The sequence below is a fragment of the Rhododendron vialii genome, chromosome 2a (assembly GCF_030253575.1).
Source record: "Rhododendron vialii isolate Sample 1 chromosome 2a, ASM3025357v1".
Lineage (NCBI taxonomy): Eukaryota > Viridiplantae > Streptophyta > Magnoliopsida > Ericales > Ericaceae > Rhododendron > Rhododendron vialii.
The window spans coordinates 35,831,822-35,859,460 of NC_080558.1; the positions used below are offsets into that span (position 1 = coordinate 35,831,822).

The window sequence follows — 27,639 nt, forward strand, 5'->3', positions numbered from 1 at the left end:
CTTCCCCTCTCTTCCTATATATACCCCCTTCTATTGTTTAAGCAAAAAGTTCATCAAGTTACAAGGTTACAAGTTTTGGTTACCAATTTGAACTCTCTCTAGTTGAAAGTTCAAGCCTCAAAGCACCTTGTTCATCCCTTTGAAAGGCATTGACAAGTAATACCACTATACACCACTCCATTCTCACTTATTCACTCTCATACTCCATCAACCTTCCAAGAGCAAAGCTCAAAACATTCCTACAAACTCGAAAACCAAAGGTATGCCACCTTTGACAACTCTTTGTTCTGATCCCTGAGGGGGGCTGACAGGGTTAAGGTTGGTAATCAATACCAGTCCTGGCCCTAAAGCTGACAAAGTTTTAAAGCTGTTCGTGGCTAGAACTGGCGCACGCCAGTCATATGTTCGCATATGCCGGTCATGGCTGTATGTGCAGTACTGGCTTGGAGATCAGTGTCTAGCTGTTTTATCTCTTTCTTTTCATTTCTATCACCTTTGAGCATGTTAAAACCAGTTTACTGTTTTCTATAGTTAAATTTGCTAGTTTTACTTTTCAATATTTATATTAGTTGCTTTGGAATGCCTTTGGGGTCTTTATGAACATGTCTTAGAACTCGGAAAGTGCAAAGCCAAGCATTGGACATGAGGTTACAACTGGCGTACGGTAGTCTTCTACCTGCGTGCGCCAGTCCAGTGGTTAGCCCTTGTATGACACTTAGGCCTTGGCCTCTATCTTATTCCCCACACTATTTATGGGGTGCTTTATTCGTTCTGTGGCTTCTAAGCCCATTTAACCTGCTTAAATATGTACATATCTGTATATAGAATTGCTTGGTTTACCCTGGGTGTGCACTGGTCATTTCCACAGCCCAGATGGTTGAAAATAAGAATTGTGGGCTTAGGCTTACTGGCACACGCTGAACCGATAGTGGCGTACACAGGTGCAATTAGCATGCAGTGACTTGGTCAGTGCATGCTGATTTCTTCATGCGCACGTCACTCTGAGTCAGTGTATTCCAGTCTATTTAAAACTCCCACAGGAGTTTGTTTTCAATCTATACTAATTGTTTCAATAAACAAGCATGTCATTTTATCACATCCTGCAAATATGGTACAGTTTTATACCCCTTTAACTGTTCCTCCGCCCTAATTGGCTAAAAGTCGATTAATGAGAGAGTATAACAAATGTTTTACAAATGCCCGAGTAGAGACTGATATCCGGGTTGAGCGAGAGGGGTGCCTTAAAACCCTTCCCCTCTCGGATCCTGGCTCCTGAACCTCAGATATCAAAGGTGACGACGGATCAGTCTACAAAATCTTTTCCAATCAAAACGTAGCAAGCGTTTCAAGTTTGGTTCCTTGGGTGGTTTACCGCAAAACCCGAGTGGTGACTCTGAATCAAAGCATTTCGCCGTGCTTTCCAAAAAGGGCGCACCCGATTTTTAAGGGGGTATGCCCACTGGAGTGGTACCGGGAAATAACTCGATGGTAAACTTGACTTCTCTCTCGGGAGATTGACAGGGTAACTCCTCCAGAAATACATCCGGGAATTCGCAAACAACAAGGGGCAACTCCCCATGTGCGGACACATCCTTATCTAGAGTCAAACTCGCCAATAAAGAATAGATGACTCTCGCTCTCGAGACTGTAGACACCCCAATTTGAGATTCTCCGAACCACCTTGGATTTCCAATGATGAAATAAGCCAGAACATGTACTAAGAGACTTGATCAATGCTCTTTTCCATCATTTAGTACATTCAAAACCCTTTTCTTGGATATATAATAAGCGTCAATTCGATTTGAAATGAGGGAGATGCGAGAATTTTACAGAAACGGTTCATTTTTTTACCCATTGAGGGTATAATTGTCACATCCTTTCATGTACAAAACAATTTTGATCCAAACCAATTGGGTTTGAAAGAAGGCTTCACAAGCTTTCCAACGCTTCAAACCGTGCAATGAAGTTTAGGAGTGTCCAGAACAGCCTCACGAAGTTTGATCTGCAAATTGGACCGACCCCAGCGCTGGGTTTGTAACCCAAGTGCTGGGGTCCCTCTTCAATGTTGAAGTTCCTCTCTTAAGCACCGGAAAGAATCTTGTTGAAAGCCCAACGCTGGACACCAACTCCCCAGTGCTGGGAATCTTTTTCTATTTCTGACAGCTCAAACTGTTGCAAGAATCTAATCATTACCCTACTAAGCATGCAGCCGGCTCTAGACTAACATAGACGCTCCTCATCCATTTTTCCCTATAAATACAAGTGCTTGGAGCCATATACACATCTCCTCCCATTCTTGAAACTCTCTCTCTCAAGTTTGGAATTACATTCTCTCTCTAGAATACTTATATTTTGGGTTTTCTTCATATATGCTTGAAGAAAATTTGAAATACTTCGTATTTTGAAAGGAAAAATCTCATTTCAACTGCAAATATTCTCTAAAAGTCTCTAGCATCACATAAACCCTTTTCAAACTCAAACTCTCATTGTTTATATTCAAGCCCGCTTTCAAATCACTCAATCCAAGCTTCCAAGGCTTTGATCAAGGCTCAAAGAGGTAGAAAAATACTTTGTTTTCAATTTATGGCATTCTGAGGAAACCAGGGACCCAAAGCAGAGATACGTGTAGGCTAACGCGTGTGGGCTTTTGCTAAGAAAAAAATGTGATCGTGTGTGCTTTGCGCTGGGCATTCCCTCCTAGGCCTGCTGATTATTTCAATATCAGTGAGGTCCATGGGCCTTTTACGTCCATTTTTGACGTTTCTTATTGGTTTTTAATACTTTGTCTTTACTATTTCCTCTAGAAGCACATCATAACATTCTCAAAAAGTTATTATTTTCTGACTTGATTAAGGTTGAGTCCTACTTGAGCAAGTAGTGAGTCCGATTGAACTATGTAAAGCTGGGAACTCTTAGTATTCAACTAGCGGCCTCTGTCTGATAGGGAAAGAGCAGACAGAGGTAGCTGCAATGCATATCTAGGAATTTTGGAACCTGCCTTCTAGTGGGATGGGGCACTCTTTCTTCCATTGTATCAGACTCTCGGACTGCTATTCCCGGCCGCTTTCAGTTAGTATTCGGTGCTTAGTGATCCCTCGTTGTCTGGCTGGAATGGTGGCCTATTACTTATGATGACTCAAGCTATTCTTCCCGAGTATCCCATTTTCCTCTTTCTCGCCATTCTTCCCATAGCTGGTTGATGGTAACACTAGGAAATACGAAGGGATGCAAAGTCAACCTTTGAAACGGATTTCAAGAACAATGATAGATTATGAGCTCTTTTTTTTTCCAAGGGGTCCTCATAACACTCAGTTGCGGAATTGGAATCTATTAGCAGCGGTATTCTCCCCAGACGAAAAAAACAAGAAATATGGAAAAATCAACAAGAGTGGCGGAAATAAAGACTTTATTAGAAAGTCGATTTACCAACTTTTACACCACTTGAATTCATGCATTTTTACTAATTAGTCTACTACTTGGAAAAAAAGAAAACATTTTCAGAAACTGATCTGGGCAAGTGCTTTGTGCTGGACACTTGGACCCCAGCGCAAAGTAGCCCAGCTCAAAGGAGTTGCCTCTGCCTCCTGGATGAGTGCTTTGCGCTGGGCATTGGGCTCCCAGTGCAAAGGAGTTGATTCCATCTTCTGCAAATTTTCGACAGTTTGCATTATTTTCATTCATAGCATACAACTTTCTGCTCCATTTTACTCTTTTATATACTATACACTTAGCACATGCCTACACTGCACATGCTAATTGCTACGTGTTTTTTTTTTTTTTTTAAAAGGTTAAGAATATAAGTATTTTCCAAAATCCCGCAAGCATTTAGTAGAGACCGATCTTTATATTGGGCGAGAAGGGTGCCGAACAAAAACCTTCCCTTTTCGTAACTTGGCTCCCGAGCTTAAAATCTCTAGTTTATCTTCAAGCTCAAATATCATTTTCTGATTCGAGGTTTCTCGGGAGACAAACCATTTTATAAAAACCCGGGTGGCGACTCTCAAAATCTTTCGAATTCGAAATTTTCAGGCGTGGTAGCCCATAGAGACCCACACAAATACAGTTCCAACGGTTCTCGACGTTCCCCGAAGAACTCAAAATAAGCACCCTCAAGCAGACAAATATGAACTTGACGCTTGAAACAATCAATGGTGGCATAAAACGTAGACAACCAATCCATTCTTAGGATAAGATCAAAGCCCGACATTCTCAATACAATAAAATCAAAGGTAAAGCAACAATCATGAATAAGAATTTCATAGTCTCAACAAATGCAATCCAATGGCGTTCTACCCCCTAAGGGTGTCTCAACAAACAACAGTGGACTCAGACTTTCAGTTTCCAACCCCTAGGCACATACAAATGATGTAGCAATAAATGAATGAGATGCTTCAGAATCAAAGAGTACTTTAGCAAATGAATTGAGCAACATAAATGTACCCCTGAACGATTGCTGGCCAAACTCATGCCCCGACCTTGGCTGCTGCACGAAAATCGACTCAGTACGACCATACACACTTTCCGAGGACAATCCTTGGCTAGATAGCTGAACTCCCCACACACATAACACTCCTTTGCTTGGCAATTTGCTCGGAATTGACCCGATTGACCACAATGGTGACACGTAGCCGATGACCAAGAATGAGCTCCTCGAACCCCAGAAGAAACGGTCGATGCCCTAACAGTCAGTTGGCTTTGAGTTGCTGAAGACGGCTCCCTTGGCCTTTTCCTCCTTTGGCTCCCAAAAGTCCCCAAAGAACTAATGGTAACGGCCGGTTGACTCGGTTCACAAACTCCCCTATTCCTTTTAGACTCGTTTGGTATTTCGACACTCCTCGCACACTCAACAACCTCGGAATATCTGATCTTGTGTTGAGCTACTACCAATCTCTTTAAGGAAGAATGCAAACCCTTCTCGAAGCGTCAACATTTCCTATCCTCGATTGCTACTTGCTTGGGAGCAAATTGGGACAACGATTGAAACCTCAGTGCGTATTCAGAAAAGGTCATATCACCATGTTCAAGCTTCTCAAATTGATCCCTCAACTACTCGCAGGAAGAGTCCAGAAAGTACTAATTTGCAAAAAGTTTCTCAAATTCGGCCCATGTCAAATTTTCAACATCGGGCTCATTCGCCTAAGCCGCGGTCCTAGCTGCCCTCCTCACATTCTTCTTACCCTCCAAGACAGAATCCCACCACTCACCTGGCTCTCTGATAAGTTGAACGGCCACGATACTCACCTGTAGGCCATCTTCGGTAATCTTAAAACAGTTAAAGAGTTTACAAATTTGCGCTAACCAATGATCAGCCATAAGGGGGTCACTATTCGACCCATCGAACATCGGTGGGTTTCTACAGCTAAACTCTCGCATGACTACTATGTCCCGACTATCCGCATTATCCTTAGGAGGTGGTTAGAAAAGATTAGCTGCTGCAAGTGTCGCAACGATGTCCCTAACAAGTAGATTTGGAACATGCGGTGTTTCTATTTCTGGTCCTTCCCCCGACTCCGGATTCCCACTGCGGTTCTCCCCATACTGACTGACTTCATCCTCTAATGGTGCCGCACGACCACGGCCACGACCACCCCGATTTCCAGCCCCATATCGTCTTTCACGTAGTCTCGGAGGCATCTTACTACAATGATTAAGAGAGAAAACTATCAACAACAACACTATCTCTATGAGGTCAAAGCCCTGAACTTCCTAACATGGGTTAACAATTCTACGCCACTCTACGACAATGTAAATGCAATGTCACATAATTCCATGAATGTCAATCACACAAGCACACACATGTCAAGAAAAGATATGCAATGATTTTTGATATAGGCTCTGATACCAAGTTGTCACGTTCTCAATTTTTAAAAAAATAATATTAACATTTCTAAATGAAAATCCATTGCGAATATACACTCTAATACCCCAAAAGCTTTCCCACAATCCATCAAAAGTAAGATCAAAGTTAGAAGTTTACAATAACGGCACTCCGATCCCAAATTCTTAGAGATTAGTCCAAAGAAAGTAAGTTTAGAGATTACATGTTTCCAAGTCAAAGAATATATATATGAAATAACAATTACATCTTCAAAAGGATTTTACAAAGATGCGATGGTAATTCCTCCTTGTTAGCTTTTAAAAGTATGATCAAACATGCATTTCGAGCATGCCAAATCAATGCCCCTGTGGTGAACCTGAAAAATGATAGGGTGAGGTACACTAGCCCAGTAGAGAAATCTATACTCAAGCTATATGCATATGAGATGAATAATGCACTGGAAGAAACTTAGACACAACAAACTTCTCATATGAACAAAAGCAAGAACATGAGACTTGAAAACCAAGACTGTTCGTATGCAAGTAGCTTAACAATCTCTAGTGTTCTCCGTTTTCAGTATGTCACGCGTTTCAATTTCAATTCTGGGCATTAGGGACCCGTGCGTCCCAAATCCGACATCACACCTTACAGTGAATCCGTGGTTTTCTTCATATTCATTCTATCGTTCTATTTCATGTTTTTTTTTTCCATTTCACATTCCTTAATAACCTTATGCTCAACATATAACGAATCAATATCGTTCATTATACATGCCACAATATCTGCACAAACATTCTAATGCATAAACGATGACAGGATACCGTACTCATAGGAATTGATGCATTTCTTTTTTACCATGAGAGTTTAAAGTGGAAAAACAATAGAGTTTAAAGTGGTTTGGATGTGATTAGGGAGTGTTAGAAGTGATCGCGGATCAAAACAATTAAAGCGGAATCAGCAGGAACCAGAACTGTCCCTAAGGATCTGGTATCAATACAATGTTTTGGGTTGTATTGATACCCAACTCACTATCTAAAATTTTACTTAAGTGTATCGATACAACACTTTTGGTTGTATTGATACCCAAGTGTTACGAGCAGCGATTTCCAGATTCTTCAAAGGCAAACAAAACGACGACAACCAACGATCCAAGACATGATCAAGGCACAAAAATCACTCATAAACGCATAGAATAAACAAGAAATCCCTACCTCTAAAGCTTGGAAGGCGAAACCCACGAGATAGCACAAGCCCTAGACTCCAAAAGCTTGAACGACCCGAACTATGTCTCTCCTAGGTCAAACCACCGAGATACGAGCTCAAGAACGCGAATGAAAGGAGGTTTTGTAACGCCTCAATTTTTGGGAACATTAATTATTACTATTTTATTCAAACTTAACGTTTGATAAATAAAAGTAGAATAATCAGTCATTACATCCCAACTTATTCTCAAATCAAGATTTCATTTATTTAAGGATAGGGAGTGGTACTACGGGAAATTTCTAATCTTCAAGGTGGTTGTCTTTCTCAGCGATATTCTGCTCAGCTTTATACTGCTCCAGATTATAGTATGCCTCCTGTACGCCTTCTAATTCTGGCATAAGATTCTAGGACCACAAAAGTAACACCGTGAGCTTTTAAGCTCAGTAGCTAACTCCTACCCCTATGTCCCATACTTTTAGCAAAAATAACATCTACATTACAAGCAATGTTCCAAATGATGCTTGGTGCTAGTAGGGCGGAGACCCACCTCCAAGCGCCAAGCCGCCTAGGCGGCCGCCAAGCAATTCGGCGTTTTTTTTTTTTTTTTAACAAACCATTATCCAATCAAACTATATTCTATGTATCCATAATACAAGTTCAAAGTTCTACATAACCATAATGCAAAGTTTAATGTACAAACCCAAATGAAATTAAGTAGTAGCAACTAGCAAATAAGTTGAATAAGACAATAAGTAGAAATAAACGAGATCGGAAATCCCTAATGCCAAGTTAAAAGTTCATCTCCTCCATACCCTTCCAAAACTTGATCTACATTAGTTTAATACTATACATTTTAGGCCGCCAAAGGCCTCCAAAGACGTCGATGATGCCGCCAAGCCCCGCCAAGACCGCCAAACCTCCCTGGGCGCCAAATCAAACGCCAAGGGGTATTGGCGTGGCGGTAGGGTACCTCCAAGCACCTAGGCGGCTGCCATTTAGAACACTGATTACAAGGCATGAAATAGAACTTTAACATTCAACTATTATAAATATCATAAGAATAAAAGTGTCAAGTGTCGGGTTCAGAGTAGTGTATCGTACTCCGTGTCAAAACGTCAATTTCACTTATTATGAAATCTTTTCCTTTAACACCAGTTCTGTTTACTCCCTCTTTCAGAATGACGGTCAACCATGCATTTACAAACTCTGGTTCAACCGTTCCGGTCTCCCAGGTGTACTCACACATTTCCAAACACTGGTTCCACCGTTCCGGTCTCCCAAGTTTACTCACACACACCCAAACTTTGTTTCCGCCGTTTCGGTCTCCCAGGTTTATACACGTCAAAATTTCTCTTTTGCACTTTTCGTTTTTGAATATCATTTTTTCGATTCTCGTGTCTCATATACATGCATCATTTTCTCGTGAACACATTATTCTTTCAAAACTTGTTAAACATCACGCGATATCCCTACTTTCATTTTTTTTTACTTTACTTCATGCATCCTCTGACGATACGTAAAATAGAAGCAATCAAGACTAACATTATGTAAATATTCACTTTTAACATTAAACATTACAATTTTATCATGCAAGGATATTTAGTAGTCAAATCCAGTAACCAAGTCCTAAATCATGCTCTTACTAAAGAATTAAACGTTTCAACTAGAATTCCAGGGGCACTTTCTATCGTTTTTCATTTGCTAATTTTATATCTTTCAAGCCGATAATTACTTTTACACCTAATTTAAGAACAATTCCTCATGAAAACATAGATATTACATGCTAATGCCCATGTAGTATACTTTTATCATTTTTTTAACACGCAATAATTGTACAAGCCTATTCTTTTTACTTTAGCGAAAATTGTTACGGTGATATACTTAGGTAAGTAGATAGGAGGTTTTTACCTTGCTTCGAGGCTACGGGATTTGGTTCTGACGGCGTCGGGTTGGGTGGTGATAGGCACGTTTCTTTTCGGTCTAGAATTGACCGAATATCTAGTTTCCTTTCTTAGGACTTAAAAAGGACAGTAAAAGTGTAGAATTTTTTTGTTGGAGAATAGTTATATGGGTGATGATGTGATTAATGGGTGGCAGGTATATGGTTGACTTTGTCACGCCCTCGATTTTCAACATAATTAAGTAATACATTTTAAATAAAGAACCTCGCCTATCATATATATATTACCCAAAAGAGTTCCTACATGTCTTAAATTACAAATCGAATCCCCACGATCAAAGGTTTACAACTTTGGCGCTTTGGCCCCAAAAATACATAAATGCAAGTACGATCCTGTTTAGAATATTACAAACGTTTGGTCAAAAGGATTAAGATAATGAGTTACAGTTACATCTCTGGCAAAATAAAGTTAATACAAAGATGCTAAAGTAACTACATGAGGTTAGCTTCCAAAAAGTCTTTCATTCCCAAGAACACATTGCATGCGAGCTATTGTCCAGCGTTTGAACCTGAAAAGAAAGATTAGGTTGAGCTACACTAGCCCAGTAGGAAAATCTCTACCAATTCGATGTATGAATATAATGATACGGGTAAGAGGGATAAAGTCAAGAGATTCAGCTCAATCAATGGTCAACAACGAACTCACAAGAGTGCCAATAAGATCATTCTATGATGTGCTTTTGTCTTAATATGCTAACTAGTTCACAAGACATTAACAACTCTAGCAATCTCGAAGCGGCTTTCTATCACCAATTTCCACCATCGGTATTTCCACCCCTTGCGTCACCGTATAACAATCACGAAGGTTATCGTATTTCCACCCCTTGCGTTATGTAAACCCTAACAACTTGGATCACCGTATTACCACCCCTTGCATTACGTGACTCACTTGAGTCTCCGTATTACCACCCCTTGCGTTACGAGACTCCCTACCCCAACTTCCGACACATACGACTACTCTCTTATTCACTATGCTAGCTATGAATTCCAAACGATCACACTTATACAAGGGACATCTTACAACATGTCAACAATGTCACAAACGAGCCATAAACATTCACAAGTAACCAACAATTGCTAGGATGCATTATAACGAAGTCTTAACCATGTAGTTCCCTATTCGTTTCTTACTAACGGAAGACCAATGGACCAAAGGTAACATTAATCAATCGTAGGAATTTAATTGAATGTACTTGAGATAGGTTTGGAAGTGTCCGAAAGGGTTTAGAAGCGATCGGGGTTCCAAACCATGAAGGGGAAAACTTTTCAGAAATTTCCAGTTTGGTACATGTAGCAGTTAAGGGTGCTACAGTACCCAGCGAACAGAATGAAAAATCTGGGTTTTGGTACATGTAGCAATTAAGGGCGCTACATGTACCCAGCGAACAGAAGATGCAATTTGAGTTTGGTACATGTAGCAGTTAAGGGCGCTACATGTACCCAATGAACGAAATCAAAGAAATCTGGGTTTGCTACATGTACCGGGGTAAACGCTGGTACATGTAGCACCTGGGTTTTTCAGCACGAATTGACAGCTTTCAAGGGCAAACACAAGGCTTCCAAACAACGATCCAAAGCAAGTTTTGGACACCAAATCAACTCATAAACATACATAGAAAGTCAGAAATCCCTACCTCGATTCAAGGAGCGAAACCCAAGAGATTCGAATGAGCCATAGCTCCAAACCTTTAAAATCAACCGAAATCCTCTCCTCCAAGCTTAACCTAAGGAATTTCGAGCCTAAGAACGCGATTAAAAGGGCGAATGAAGGTTGATCTTTAAGGTTTTGGAGGTATAAGGTGGAGTTTTGTGAGAATGAGCAAGAGAGAGAGATGTTATGGAGAGGAGAGAGAGCCGAGAGTTTGAGTGAGAGTTGGGAGAAAAAATGATCTCCTACCACTCGCACCACTATAAATATACTCACATATTTTGCAAATCACACACACACCCCTCTACTAACAATTGCATCATTTTAAACCACAATTCAAATATTCACCACAAAATCCATATTTTCCCAATTAAGCATTTAATGAACATTTAATTATATATATAATAAAAAAAATACGAGTCTCTACAGACTTTTCCTCTCTTTATTTAAAATATTTATTTTCAGTAGCTCCCTCTCTCGTTTTTCTTCTCTCTCTAGTTTCCCAAATTGGAAAAAAACATGTGGGAGCGGGATGCCAAAAATGGGAAGTGTGTGGAGGTATATATAGGCCTCTCAACTCTCTCTCTCTCTCTCCATGACACACACTCTCACTTTCTCAGACTTTAATTTTTAGCCTGGTATGGCTACTCCTAATAGGGTTAAGTAGGGTGATATGAGGGTGCATGTGGGAGGGAAATCTAGTAGAAATCTTATCTCCCTCTCCCTCTCTTCTCTTGGCCATCTCTCTCTCTCTCTCTCTCTCTCTCTCTCTCTCTCTCTCTCTCTCTTATATGATATATATATATATATATATATATATATATATATATATATATATATCACTAGTCAAGTCAATATAAATGTGGGAAGTCATCTAAGAGATAAAATCCCTCCTTCTCTCTTCCCTCACTTTTCGGCTTTCTCTCTGTTGTAGACTTATAAGGCTAGGTAGATAGGATGGCTTAGGTTACTATTACTTGGATAAGAGCAAAGCTTTCCTTTGTTAGTTCTTTCTCTTCCGTCAGTCACTGTTTCCCTAATTATTGGGATAATGTTCCCAGAAAATGATGAGGGTGTATGCATAAATGTATATACGTTTCTGCGTAATTTATTAGGTTGAGGGTTTGTACGTAGATGTATGTCCATATATAATACGGCCTCCAGGTTTAAGTTTAATTAGTTTTAAGTTTTGTTTATAATATCAACACTCAAATAAATAATGAAATTTTTATTAAACTTATAATTTTATTAAAAAAAATTAGGGTCGTTACAACCTACCCGCTTAACAAATTCCATCCTCGAAATTAAGTACATACTACGATGGAAAAAGATGTGGGTAATTTTCTTGGATAGTGTCTTCTCGTTCCCAGGTAGATTCCTTAATTCCTTGATGTTTCCATAAAACTTGCACCTGTAGGGAGGTATTCCCGAATAGGTACATCTAGTTGCCGAACACGTGGTGTATAAGAACACGTGAGAAATTAAACATGATTGATCGTCGGTCAGTGCATTGAACAGCGATAAGGGCCAGTGACATGAGAAGTCATGGGTATGAACTGACTGTTCGGCAGATAGAGACGTTCCGATTACATTGGACCAAGTTACACGTGAAGTAGCTGGTCCAAGCAGACTGTTCAGTTATGATATAGCCGAACAGATGAAGTAAGAACCAAGCACGTGATACGAGGGATGACGGGTTGAAAGCAATGCAATTGATATCCGAACAAATGGTACGTTGGACCATAATTTGAATATAGACGGGACAGTTATCGTGCTAGACAATATTCGGCAATATGGACCAATGACATGAGAAGTGATTGGTCCAGATAGTCTATTCGGCGATGAGACAGCCGAACAAAGAAAGAATTCCAATCAGATGTTGGAGTAAAGGGAACACTCTGGAAGGGTCCAGAGACAGTGGTACTCTGTTAAGGGATGAGATCCCAAGAATATAGGATCTGAGAAGGATACCCAACGAGTATGGGATGTTCGGTTCTTTATGGAAAAGAATCCGAAGAGGACTCTTTTCTAATAAACTGATAAAGGAAACGAGAATCCTTGATATCCTAGGTTTCCTATACGAGTTAGGAATCCTATGGCAACAGGAATGCTTAGGCAACAAGCATTCACAAATCTATAAATATGAGGTAAACCTAAAGGCAAAAGGTACGCAATACATTGCATTAATCGATATTTCCTACTGATAATTAGGGTTTTCTTAGTACGTGATACTAACTTTGCCATCGAAGGGCCTTTGCCACGAGAGGCAAAGGTGCGCCCACCCCCTGTCTATTTTGTAGATTAGGGTTCAGACGACGAATTAGGGTTCCGGTGAAAAGGCACGAATAAGCCGTTGCAATCCAAGGTGATCCGAAGCATCAATTGTTTTCATCCCCCTACAGCACCAACTTGATTGTTTGGCCTCGAATATTCTTTTCGCTATGATCTCTAATCTCTACTGCTTGCTCCTCAAAAGTTGTGTTCTCATTTAGGGTGATATCTTCCTAGTTGATGACATGAGTGGGAAGGGCAATGTACTTACGAAGCATTGACATGTGAAACACATTGTGGACTCGATCCAGCTGTGGTGGTAGTGCTAAATGGTAAGCCACATTCCCAATCTTTGCTAAAACATCGAATGACCTGATATATCGTGGAGACAATTTCTCATTTTTCCTTAACCGAATAACTCCCTGAAGCGGTCTGATTTTTAGGAACACATGATTGCCGACCTTGAAAGAGAAGGGTCTGCTCCTTTTGTCCAAGTAACTTTTTTGATGACTTTGGGAGGTAAGTAGTTTTTGTCGAATCACTTTAATCTTTTCAGTCGTATTTCTGACCAGATCTGGTCCAATCAATCCGACTTCTCCAGCATCAGTCCAACAAACCGGTGAGCGACAGGGTCTTCCGTACAAAGCTTCAAACGGTGCCATCTCAATGCTTGATTGATAGCTGTTTTTGTAAGCAAATTCGATCAGAGACAACTGTTGTTCCCAGTTTTCGGAGAAATCAAGTGCACAAGCCCTTAGCATATCCTCCAGAACCTGAATCGTCCTTTCTGTCTGTCCATCCGTTTGTGGGTGATAAGCAGTATTGATTCGAATGTCCGTTCCCAGAGCTTTCTGCAAACCCTTCCAGAAATTGGATACGAATCTTGGATCATGGTCAGATACGATGGATACAGGTACTCCATGTAAGCGTACAATTCCTTGGATGTAGAGTAAACTTAAAGCCTCCATGTTCTCCATCATCTTTACCGGTAAGAAATGCGTAGATTTAGTGAGGCGGTCAACTATTACCTAAATAGTAGTGTTAGACTTAGGTGTCTTTGGTAAGCCGGTCACAAAATCCATGGAAATATGTTCCCACTTCCACGTCGCTATCGGTAAAGGTTGAAGATCCCCTCCGGGCTTTCAGTGTTCAGCTTTGACTTGTTGACAGACTAAACATGTTGATACAAAGCTAGCTACATCTTTCTTCATTCCCTCCCACTAGTACGTCCTCCGTAGATCATGGTACCTCTTAGTACCCCCAAGATGAACAGTGAAATTCGAGTGATGAAATTCTCGTAGTACGGCTTCTCGGATGGTGCCGATGTTTGGTACGAAAGTCGAACCTTTGAATCAGAGGCTGTTGTCGGTGTGAATCGTCCATCCAGTAAGTGCTTTACCGACAATAATCTGAGACCATATAAACTCACAGTCCTGTTCGAATCCTTGAGCAAGTAAAATTTCTTGGTGAAGTGCAAGTACAACAATAAGAGCACACAAGCGTGCTTGTCCGTTGACTGATGACGCTTGCAAGTTGAACTCGTTGAGTGTCTCTACTATCTCCCATTCTTTCATGGCCACTTTAGCTTTCTGCTCTCGACTTAGAGCATCGGCTACAACGTTAGCCTTGCCTGGGTGGTAGGACATTGTGAATTTATAATCCTTAAGATACTCCATCCACCTCCTCTATCTCATATTCAGCTCCTTCTGTGTGAATAGATACTTAAGACTCTTGTGATCTGTGAAAACTTCAAATTGCTCGCCGTACAGATAAAATGCCACGAACTTGAGAGCGAAGACTACTGCTGCCAATTCTAGGTCGTGCATAGGGTAATTCTTTTCCTGCGGTCTAAGTTGACGTGATCCATAGACAAAGACCTTCCTATTTTGCATCAAAACGCAACCCAAATCATCTTTAGAGGCGTTACATTAAACTGTGTAACCTACATCCCGCTCTGGAATGATGAGTATGGGTGCATTGGATAGTCTTTTCTTCAACTTCTGAAAGGTCTTCTCACAAACTTCATACTTGACTCCCTTTTGCATCAATCTGTCATTGGTTTGGCGAGAATTGAGAAATCCTGAATAAATCGTCGATAATAGCCAGCCAATCCCAGAAAGCTTCTGATTTCAAACACTATCGTAGGCTTCTTCTAATTCACCACAACTTCCACCTTGCTATCATCCACCACAATTGCGTCTTTAGACACTACGTGTCTTAGGAATTTAACCACCTCTAGCTAGAACTCGCACTTACTAGCCTTTGCATAGAGTTGGTTGTCTCTAAGTACTTGTAGTACGATTCTGAGGTGTCCTTCGTGCTCCTTCTTCGTGGCTGAGTATATCAGTATGTCATCAATGAACACTACCACAAATCTATCTAGGTAGGGTTGAAAATTTTTGTTCATGAGACACATGAATACTGCTGGTGCATTAGTGAGTCCAAACGACATTACTACAAATTCATAGTGTTTGTATCTGGTTCTGAATGCAGTCTTGGTGGTGTCTTCATCCCGAATTCTCAGTTGGTGGTACCCCGATTGAAGGTCAATATTTGAGAAACAAGTAGCTCCTCTTAATTGATCAAACAGGTCATCGGTTCTAGGCAAAAGGTTACGATTCTTGATCGTAACTCGATTCAACTGTCTATAGTCGATACAAAGACGTAGTGTCACTTCCTTCGTCTTCACAAATAAGGTTGGTGCTCCCAATTTTGGAAACATTAATTATTACTATTTTATTCAAACTTAACATTTAATAAGTAAAAGTAGAATAATCAATCATTACATCCCAACTTATTCTCAAATCAAGATTTCATTTATTTAAGGATAGAGAGGGGTACTACGGGAAATTTCTACTCTTCAAGGTGATTGTCTCCTCAGCAATATTCTGCTCAGCTCTATACTGCTCCAGATTATCATACGCCTTCCAAATTTGGCATAAGATGGCACGGCTACAAAAGTAACACCGTGAGCTTTTAAGCTCAGTAGCTAACTCCTACCCCTGTGTCTCATACTTTTAGCAAAAATAACATCTACTTTACAAGGCATCAAACAGAACTTTAACAATCAACTATTATAAATATCGTACGAATAAAAGTGTCAAGTGTCGGGTTCAAAATAGTGTATCGTACTCCGTGTCAAAACATCAATTTCACTTATTGTCAAATCTTTTCCTTTAGAATTGGTTTCGTTTACACCATCTTTTAGAATGACGGTCGACCATGTATTTACAAACTCTGGTTCCGCCGTTCCGGTCATCCAGGTTTACTCACACATTTTCAAACACTGGTTCCACTGTTCCGGTCTCCTAGGTTTACTCACACACACCCAAACTCTGGTTCCGCCGTTCTGGTCTCCCAGATTTTCACATGTCAAAATTTCTCTTTTGCACTTTTCATTTTCCATTTTCTCGGTTCTCGTGTCTTGTACACATGCATCATTTTCTCGCGAACACATTATTCTTTCAAAGCTTGTTAAACATCACGCGATATCCCTACTTTCATGTTTTTTTTTTTTACTTTACTTCATGCATCCTCTGACGATATGTAAAATAGAAGCAATCAAGACTAACATTATGTAAATATTCACTTTTAACATTAAACATTACAATTTTATCATGCAAGGATATTTAGTAGTCAAATCCAGTAACCAAGTCCTAAATCGTGCTCTTACTAAAGAATTAAACGTTTCAACTAGAATTCCAGGGGCACTTTCAATAGTTTTTCGTTTGCCAATTTTATATCTTTCAAGCCGATAATTACTTTTACACCTAATTTAAGAACAATTCCTCATGAAAGCAAAGATATTACATGCTAATGCCCAGGTAGTATACTTTTATCATTTTTCTTAACATGCAATAATTGTATAAGCCTATTCTTGTTACTTTAGCGAAAATCGTAACAGTGATATACTAAGGTAAGTAGATAGAAGGTTTCTACCTTGCTTCGAGGTTGTGGGAGTTGATTCTGACGGTGTTGAGTCGGGTGGTGATAGGCAGGTTTCTTTTCGGCCTAGAATTGACCGAAATTCTAGTTTCCTTTCTTAGGACTTAAAAAGGACAGTAAGAGTGTAAATTTTTTGTTGGAGAATAGTTATATGGGTGATGATGTGATTAATGGGTGGTGGGTATAAGGCTGACTTTTCCTCTATTTTTTTTTTTTTACTTCCAGTCATCCAGTGGCTCCCTCTCTCGTTGTTCTTCTCTCTCTAGTTTCCCAAATGAGAAAAAAACATGTGGGAGTGGGATGCCAAAAATGGGAAGTGTGTGGAGGTATATATAGGCCTCTCAACTCTCTCTTGCTCCTCCCTCTCCACGGCACACACTCTCACTCTCTCAAACTTTAATTTCTAGCCTGGTATGGCTACTCCTAATAGGGTTAAGTAGGGTGATATGATGGTGCATGTGGGAGGAAAATAATTTCTAACCTAGTAAGGCTACTCCTAATAGGGTGATATGATGGTGCATGTGGGAGGGAAATGTAGTAGAAATCTTATCTCTCTCTCCCTCTCTTCTCTCGGCCATCTATCTATCTATCTATCTATATATCTCTCTCTCTCTCTCTCTCTCTCTCTCTCTCTCTTATATGAGATATATATATATATATATATATATATATATATGCGTGTGTGTGTGTATATATATATATCACTAGTCAAGTCAACATAAATGTGGGAAGTCATCTAAGAGATAAAATCCCTCCTTCTCTCTTCCCTCACTTTTTGGCTCTTCTCTCTCTGTTGTAGACTTATAAGGCTAGGTAGATAGGATGACATAGGTTACTATTACTTGGGTAAGAGCAAAGCTTTCCTTTGTCAGTTCTCTCTCTTCCGTCAGTCACTGTTTCCCTAATTATTGGGATAATATTCCCAGAAAATGATGAGGGTGTATGCATAAATGTATATACGTTTTTGTGTAATTTATTAGGGTGAGGGTTTGTACGTAGATGTATGTCCAGATATATTATGGCCTCCAGGTTTAAGTTTAATTAGTTTAAGTTTTGTTTATAATATCAACACTCAAATAAATGAAAGACAATCGAGCAAGAGAAATTTTTACTAAACTTATAATTTTATTAAAAAAAAATTAGGGTCGTTACGGATTTGAAGGTTGATATTCAAGTGTTTCGAGTTTTTAGGTGCAATTTTATGAGAGTGTGAGAGAGAGAAAAAACCGAGAGAGGAGAGATAGAGGGAGACGGGAGAGATAGAGAGAATAAGGGGATTTTTTCTCCACAAACACCCACACATATTAACACTTACACAATCAGAAATTGCACATGCACCCCTTTAGAAACAACCTTCCCATATTTACCCCAAATCATATAACCACATCATTATCCATAATTCCACAATTTCTTACATTCCTATACTCTTTGCATAATATTTATCATATTTTCTATATTTGGGGTCCCTATAATTGGGCCAAAAAGGAGAGGCCCTAGGCGGTTTGTCTGGTGGACATATGCCTAGGGCCGGCCCTGAAGTCAAAGCTTCATCTTCTATGAAGGATCTCAAAATTTATATCTCAACAAACAGGGGGAAAACCTAAACTCGGTCTCCACAGTTTTGGGGGTTTGTTTTTTGGTCTTTGGGTTAGTTAGGTGCTTTGGTGTTTGTCTCTTTGGGTCTTTGTTAGGTGTTTTGGTTGTGTTGTCTCTTTGGGTTTGATTTTTTGTTTTCTGGTGGCTTCCTGCCGTTGTGCCCTTGGTACATTTAATCTTTAATTGTAATCCTTTATAAAGATTAATAAATTTCTTTTGCTTAGAAAAAAAAACAAGACTAGTACGTAATAAACAGTCATGTGGAGGCCACAAATATCTATAGTTGTAGAGGGCATGACCCCGATTGAATAATCACTTGAGACTTGCGCCATTGCGCTAAGTTTATTTTATTTAGTTGAGTGGATAAACAATAAATTGAGATTATTTTTAATTTCAGTCATTTTAACTTGAAAAATGATACTCCATTAAACTTGGTTGGTAACAATGTATGAATATCAGCAATTGAGGGTGACATCGTGACTAGATTTTTTTTTGAATTTTGGAGATTAGATTATAAACATCAACAAACATACCACAGTAAAATCGGTCACATTCATGTGACAAGTCTCAATTCCAGTTGTCTCCCTCTCTTTTGCTTATGTGTGAAGGAGACTTGTCACTAGTTTAGGATTTATTTGATGTAAACACTTCAAATTTCTAGAACCACCCATTTATTTTAATGATAACCTAGTATATATTTTTAATTTTATTTCGTTCTTGAATATTTCCTACTTACAAAGTAAGCAGCTGACTTTTCCCAGTTAGCGTAGTTAAGGGTCATTTGTCCTAATTTTTTGGATTATTGTTAGTCTTTATTCAAAATTGTTTTGTTTCTTAGTTCTTCATTAAGATTTTTTTTTTTTCCGAATTTTTTGCATGTCTTAACAAGAGGAATGTAAAATTGTGATAAACACTCCAAATTGATTTTGAAAAGCTAGAATCTCGAAATCTGTAAAAAAAAATTCCCGTAAACGCGCACAGATCTATTCTAGAGAAATTACTCCCCGAATCTCAACTACTGCGATTTTGATATAATTTATTTACTAATAATGTAAGTCATTGTGATCTTTCTGTGTGTCCAATCCTTCTTTCATATTCTATACCTCTTTCAGCTTACCAAAGTTTGTTGAAATTCAATCACACAATTATTTTTAGTTTAGTATCCGCCGAGATTATGTCGAATATTTTTATGCTACAGTTAAAACTGTACTATATATTAAAGTGGGATTTCCTTAATTACCATACACTCAACCCACGTGTATTTTGAATCGATGTCGCCGGATGACTTGGTAAAGGGAGCGTATTCTTGTTTATTGCAAGAGCATTTATTTTATTCGCATATGTTATAAATTAATAATCCAAATTTAAGTTCTTCTCTCCCGTAAAGTTAGTTGATTACAAGAAGACTTTCAATTTTTAAATAAGGAAAGAAAATATTTTCGTGTATAATTTCTAGAATTTATTTGCACAAATTTAAATGTTTTAGTTGTAACTCTTTCGGCAGTACTAGACTAACATTGCAGACGTTGGGCGCATTTGTTAGGAAGAATATATCATTTGTATCTATCTATCTGTCAATATATTATGGAAATGTGTTGAAGTCTCAGAAGCCCCCAACTCCTAATCCTTTATTTTCTAGATTTTTTTATTTTCTTTTAAGTTTTAAAATTGTGAGAGAGAAAAGAGGGAGAGGGAGAGGGAGAGAGACGTGGGAAGAGGATGCAATATGGACGAAAAATTATTCTACACACATGGAGCACCAACACGCTATGTCCTAAACTCATTCTTTACCACATATATGTCTTTTAGTACATAGAATGAGAACACTGTTAGCGTACATCGAACGTGAATGAAAAATATACTTTAAACTAGCGTTTGTGCCCGTTTGATGCACGGGATAAAAATAATCACATTGATTTTTTTCCGATCTCGTGTATCAAACGGGCACAAACGCTAGTTCAGAAGAAAGAAGAGGCTAGGAGTGGAATTGGGGGATGGTGTGCGCAGCACGGTGCTGCGCACCTCCGAGCCATCGGATCATGCATCCGACGGCTTGGATCTCATCTCGACAATGAATGGCTCTCGATCGTTGGTTGTCGAGATGGGATCCGAGTCATCGGATCCCGCATTCGACGGCTCGGAGGTGCTCACAATGGTGTATGCACAGCACCAACCTGAAGTCCCCAGGAGTGAGATTTCAATTAAGAGTTTTGTTTGAAAACAAAGGAGCCACCATTAGGCTATGTTTGAATGATCTGAATCTTTGGTAGGAATATGAATATGATTACTGAGAATCATATTCCTAAGAATTTAATACGTATGTGGAGTAATTTTATTTTGGTATTTGAATTAATTCCGTAACCTTATGCTGGAAACAAATATTTTGAAAATTTATCAAAGTCAACATCTGCCAACCCACCCCCCTACCCCCGCCCGAACGAGCCTGGAATGTTAGGGTAAGAAAGGGATCAGCGTTTCACATAATGTGAGAATCCGATTCAATATTTGTTTTTTTGGGTACTTCAAAATATGAGAATGTGATTCATGATTGAATATGTCATCAGGAATCACATTTTCTATTCTTGTCTTTTTCAAATATAGGAATTATGGAAATATGACATTACATTCTTGTTCTTGTCTTCTCCAAACGTCGGAGTTATGGAAACAAGACATTACATTCTCATTCCTCCTCAAAATTTCCGCCATCTAAACTGAGCCTAGCTATCTTAGCCATTGGAGTCCTAGTTTCCCCTTGTTGCATAATTAATATGACAAGAGGATTTTCGAATTTAAGACGATTATAGAGGAGCCAAACTCTCAAGTCTCAACACATCTTTATAGCTAGCTAGAGGCAATGTCTCATTCCCGTTCGATCGAACTCGGTACCGATGGTGTGCTGAATCCGTGTGGGGGACCTTCTCAGATCCCACAAACGTGATTTGAAACGTTAATTTTGTTCAAAATTATTTTTTAGCGTGCCATGTAAAGATTAATTCAATCGGATATTATTAGTAATATATTGGACAATTCATCCCAATTTTTATTCAAAACTTGACTACAAATTTTGAAGTCTGAACCACATAATTATTGTACGGTATTCTTGTGTAATTGTGTTGTTTGATTTTATTTTATTTCCGTATTTAAGATCACCTACATCACCTGTTAAGATTCCCCAATTTATTACAAGAATCTAAATCATAAGGCATATATAACTTTATTAAAGTGCAACATTTGTCTTCCCACTGTTGGATTCGTTACTCTCTCTTTTTTTCTTTTTCCAATGTGTTTGTGTCAGTAGTTTGCGTGTATCTCTGACTAACTTTAAAAAGTTCAATTTCACCCTCCATTAGTGTGGAGTCTTGAGGAGTCCAATTAAAAACTTGACAAAGCCAACCTTAAAGGGTTTGGCCAAGTGATTGTGAGAAAGTAATAAGTACTTTTCTATGAGGTCACAGGTTCCATTCTACCTTGGGGCCACTAGGAATTATGTCTGGTCGTTATTTTTAGGGTCCGCACATGCAAGTTGACTCGGACATCTGGTTAAGGGTCCGCACATGCAAGCTGACCCGGACATCTGGTTATAAAAAAAAAAAGCATGACAAAGCCGTATGAACTCTGTAGGATATACATACGTATACGAAAGGGTAGCCATGTTAGTCTTCCGAACCATATGTGGGTAGCATTTCCCACAAATTCCACCACAGTTCTCTCTCTCTCTCTCTCTCTCTCATGGAAGAAGGATCAAACCCCAAATGGGAAGGAAAAGCCACAGCCAATCTTGTAGGCTCAACACCAGAGCAAGTGTGGCCTCTCTTAGAGGACTTTTGCAACCTAAACAAGTACCTCACCACTCTTGACACATGTTACCATGTCGAGGGGGAGCTCGGAAAGCCGGGATTAATCCGGTATTGCGGCGCCACGGTACCATCACCATCCGGCGGCGACGAGAAGTTGACCTTGTGGTGCCACGAGAAGTTACAAGCCATGGATCCAATCGGAAGGTTGTTGACCTATGATGTACTGGACAACAATATGGGGTTCAAGTCGTACGAGTCCACGATCAAACTACTGCCAATCGACGGTGACGGTGAACCTGGGTGCCTGATCGAGTGGTCGTTTGTCACTGATCCGGTGGAAGGGAGTACCCAAGAAGATTTGGTGAATTATCTTGACTCTTCTGTCCGCACCATGGCATTGAATATGGGGAATGCTCTCAAGTCGTGTACCGAGTGACGTGGTGGACTTTTTCACGTTATGAAAAGGTACTTTTATTTGAAATTTACTTCGTTTTGATTTGATTTTACTGGCATAAGTGTGAAAGGAGATTAGAGAAGGAAAGATTCCCCTTGTTGATAATGTTGATGCAAGTTTTTTGGGAAGGATATGTGGATGCTATTCTTTTGATTACTTCAAGGTATTGCTAGCTTTGATCTGATATTAGAACCTTGTGAAAGTAAACCCCAAGAGGATGGTTTTGTGGTCAATGATTTGGATTTAGGAAATTTCTCCGCCTTAAGTTTGAAGTATTCCTGGTGCTATTAAATTTTTGTGAGACATCTTCATATGGTGTTTTGTTCTGATTTTAACTGTTTTTATCGGCAAAAGAAATTTATTAATCTTTGAAGAAGATATAATTCGGTTTTAATTGGTCGGTTTGCAAGCGAACAAATGAGATTGATGCTAAAAAAAATAAAAGAAGTCTGGGTACTCATAAACTGAGTTATCAAAGAAGCTTGTGAAAGTATGTGGTCTAGCTGGCGAAGCAAAGTGTATTTTATATGATTTATGAGCCTATTGGTGATTCTTTATTTTAGGGGAAATTTGCACTTACACCCCTGTATTATCACTAATTTAAAGATACATTATTTGTACTTCAAATTTAAGCATTTACACCTCTTATATGTAAAAATATAGAGGGTGTAAATACAAATCTTCCTTCTTTCACTTCAAAGTACAGGGGTGTAACCGTGTAAGTGCTTAAATTTTAAGTACAAGAGGTGTATCTTTAAATCATTGATAGCGCAGGGGGTGTAAGTACAAATTACCCTTATTTTAGAAATTCTATCGAATTGTGCTGTTGGCATCAGTGCGATCAAAAAGAGATTTCAAAAGAAAAGATTCTCCTCGCATGGTTGTGACATGTTTGGTGACATTGATGCTAGTGTTTTGGGAAGGATATGTGGACTTTATTTAAATAAAAAAAATAACAAAAGGTGTTGCTAGTTTTGATGTGATAAAGAGCATCGGCAATAGAATAACCAAATATGAATAATCAAAATATGCCACATCAGATTTTGATTATCTATTTAGAGGTTGCTAAAATTAATAATGTCAAATCTCACATTGGTTATTTTTTGCCCATAATCAAAACTAATGGGCCCTCTAAACTTTTTCTCTTCATTTCACGCATATTTTTTGAAAAAACAATTTTTGAAGGAAAAAAACAATTTATATTAGAAACAGTTAAAAAAAAAAGTTTTTAAAAACAAAAAACAGTTTTTCAAAAAACACACTTTGTTCACTTAAAAACTATAAATACAATTTGGAGAAATTTTGAAAGAATTGTATTTACACAAATAATTTTGAAATTTTAAAAACCATAAATACAGTTTTTTAAAAACAGATTTTGTGTAAAAAACAGTTTTCTATAAAAGAGTTTTGAAATTTCAAACACAGTTTTTTGAAAAACACACTTTATTTACTTACGGTTTTTAAAATTTTTGAAAAAATTGTTTTTTATAAAAAAAAAAAGTTTCTAAAAAAAATAGAAAAAAATCTGTAAGTTACAGTTTTTAAAATTATTTTTTGAAAACATTGTTGAGAGAGAGAGAGAGAGAGTATTTTTGTGTAACGTTGGTGTACTTGATTGAGAGATAAAATTTGGTTATTGACAAAATATTAGTAGTTTTGATTATTGAAGATTAAAATTTGATGAGTTATTAAGATGTTGTTAGGTTTGATTATTCCAATGTGAATATTTTTTTGATCCAACATTATTAATTTTAATAATTTTTTATTTTGCTTATTCTACTGTTGATGCTCTAAGAAGCTTGCAAAAGTAACAAAAACCCCTAGTCCAACAAGGGGTTGATATTGTGTCAAGACTCGAATTTAAAAGTTTGTTTCTTATCAAGTACACGTTCCAAAATTCTTAGGTGTTATTGATGGTACATATATAGTAGACTTGATTCATACAGGACTTTAGTACAGTTTTTAATTGAACTATCCGTAGTAGACAATGAAATTAGTTTTTGAAAATTAATCAATTTAGGAGCTGAGTTTTTAAGAAAAAAGATATTGGCGTGCGGACTGCATGTTATTAGGGATATTGGTGCATTTACAATTCAAAAATGATATTGGTACCGACGGGTACTGTAGGGAAAATGCACCGACGGCCGTGCCGGGCCGTCTCCAGCCACCGGACTGCAGTTCTGAGCCGTCCAATAATTTAAAAAAAAAAACGAGTGGATCTACGTGGAAATCAACGGCATCCGACGTGCGTAAGTGCTCAATCTAAACACCCATTTTTTCATATTTACATGTATGTGTACATGTATATATGAAAAAAAAATTGTTTAGATCAAGCACTTACGCACTTCGGATGCCGTTGATTCCCACGCAAACCCACTTGGGGCCAGAGAGGTTGAAACGGCTCGAAATGGGCCGTCGGAACATTTTCTCTACGTTAGCTATCGATCGGTAACAACAGCAGTATTCATTTACAATTGGGGGCCAGAGAGGTTGAAACGAAAACCTCATGCACTGTTCAATCTGGGACTACTTTTTCTACTTTGTCCGGATTACTGTTTCTTGGGATTCTTCATTTTGTGCTCCACAAAAAGATGAAGGCCATCAATCAATCTTTGTCTTCATAAGTTTGTTTTTTTTGTTTTTGTTTTAACAGTTTAGAATTGGAACTGTGCTACATACGACAATTTGTACACAGATTGTGCACAGATTTATTATGGGGTTCATCACGGGTCCCATTCAAATCATCCGAACCGTTCATTAAATGTAAAACATTTTTTCAAGGGTCCCCGTAAAAAATAAGCTCAATCTAATACCTATAAGTGTTTCATCCAACCATCTAACTTTTTATTCAGATTTTCGGATAATGAAAAGTTATATGATTGGATCGAGCATCTATAGGTATCGGATTGAGATTATTTTTTACAGGGACCCTTGAAAAAATATTTTACATTTAATGAACGGCTCGAATAATTTGTGTGGAACCCATGATAGACCCACAACGAAATCTGTGCACAATTTGTGCACAGATTGTATGTGTGTAGACTTTCTGTTAGAATTGTGAGCCTTAACTTCAATCTCTTTCTGAGACCTGTAGTCTGCATTTTGGTACAGAGCCCTACTCACTTTAATTTTCTAGATCGAAGAGTCCACTAACATGGCGGTAGCAAATAGTAAGAATGTAACGCTCCGATTTTTCAAAGAATTTCAGAGGCATTAAAAATAATATAATTTTATTAAAAAATTTCAGAGCAACTCTAGTCTTGATACAAATTTCAAGTATACTCGATCTCCACTCCCGGTTTTTCTCCTGTCTCAAAGCAGCTCAACCATTGAATCCTGCAGCCGCTGGCAAATTGATCGCCGAAGCAACCGATTTGTCAGGATACAGACGTATCCGTGAGTGATAAATCACCCAGTAGAATAATCCAATCCAACTACCCCTCCTAGTTTACAGTTAGCAAGCAAACAATACAATAATGATGCGAAGGAGTAAACAGAGATTTTTCACATAAACCGGTTTATTACTATCCATTAACCCTATGTGAGGTCTAAGATCTCATCCGCGAGATCTTTTCCTCTCATAACCACTAACTATGACCGTGTCATGGAAAATCTTCCCTTGCTTGTCTTGCACACGGGGTCCTAAATGAATTCACCTAAGTTATGTACCTCACATGAATTCATTTAAGACTATAGCAAGAGACACGATTACCCTTTGGAACGTTCCATGGCGTACCGTACGTTAGGGTCGCCACTATACTTAAACCACTAACTATGACCGTATCATGCAACAATCTCCCTTGCTGCCCTTGCAAGGCACGATTACCCTTTGAAACTTTCCATGGCGTACCATACGTTAGGGTCACCACAATAACATCACCGGGCCCTACAGGTCACCCTTAGCCATGGCCAAATCACAATCTACAATCTCACAACTTCAACACTTTACCATTTTATCATTGACTTAGCATCGTCTATGTGAATTCTATTCACATACCACCCCAAGTCTCTAGGGTCCACTCTATCATTCAAATCAAGTATCGGTGCAATATAATAATTAAAACAAATAACAAGTAATGGTATCGGCGCAATATACAATTAATCAAATAATAATTAAAACAAATAACAAGCAATACAATCACATAACTTTTATGAATGGCCCGTTGCCCTTAGTCTTGTATGGCCTAGAAGTTAATAATTAAACAAGAAACTTTTGTCTAATTAATAAGAAGGAAAAATATTAATTTTGGTCAAAAATTAGTAAGCCTAGGCTTATACTAGTTTTATTTAAGAATTTAAAAATAGATAAATAATCACGATAAATACAAAAAAAATAGATGATAATATTGAGTGAAGTAGCATGACCTTAAAACGAGTCCTACAGTCCTATGAAATATGTTCGAGTATCAAAAGTTGGATCCGGAGGGTCGCAGAAATATTTAAGAAAAGATATTAACGAAAGTTGCCGAAAGTAAAATAAATAGATAATAAATAATCTAATAAATAAAATATGTTGAGATTAACAAAGTTTCATCTTAAGAGTGTAAAGAGTCTAAAAAAATTATTCGGACATTAATAACATAGTTTATAAGGTCGTAAAGTAATTTTGATTGGAGACACTTTAAAAATAATAATAAATAGTAAATTTAATAAAAGAAATATGAAATTAGTAAGATATCATATTTGAGATGTGAGAAGTCTAGGAAAAATAGTTTGGATGGTAAAAACGTCATTGGGAAGGTCGCAAAGTTTTTTCGTTTGTAAACTTTGAATGAAAACAAGTAAAAGATATAATAAATAGAGAAATAAAAAAATGATATTAACAAGTTGTGATCTTTGAGGTGTGAAAAGTCTAGGAAAAATAATCCGGGTGTCAAAAATGTTGTTCGGAGGGTCGCAAAACGATTTCAAACCAAAACAGTTTTCACTGCAAGGTTGGACCGAGTG

General features: G+C 38.3%; 1 protein-coding gene across 1 annotated transcript; it reads left to right on the plus strand.

The window, feature by feature from the left end:
* Positions 1-22,074: 22,074 nt before the first annotated feature.
* On the plus strand, positions 22,075-22,957 carry LOC131316571 (lachrymatory-factor synthase). The gene has a single exon (XM_058345984.1). The coding sequence runs from the start codon at positions 22,171-22,173 to the stop codon at positions 22,672-22,674; it is 504 nt and encodes a 167-aa protein (XP_058201967.1). The 5' UTR covers positions 22,075-22,170; the 3' UTR covers positions 22,675-22,957.
* The last annotated feature ends 4,682 nt before the right edge of the window (positions 22,958-27,639 follow it).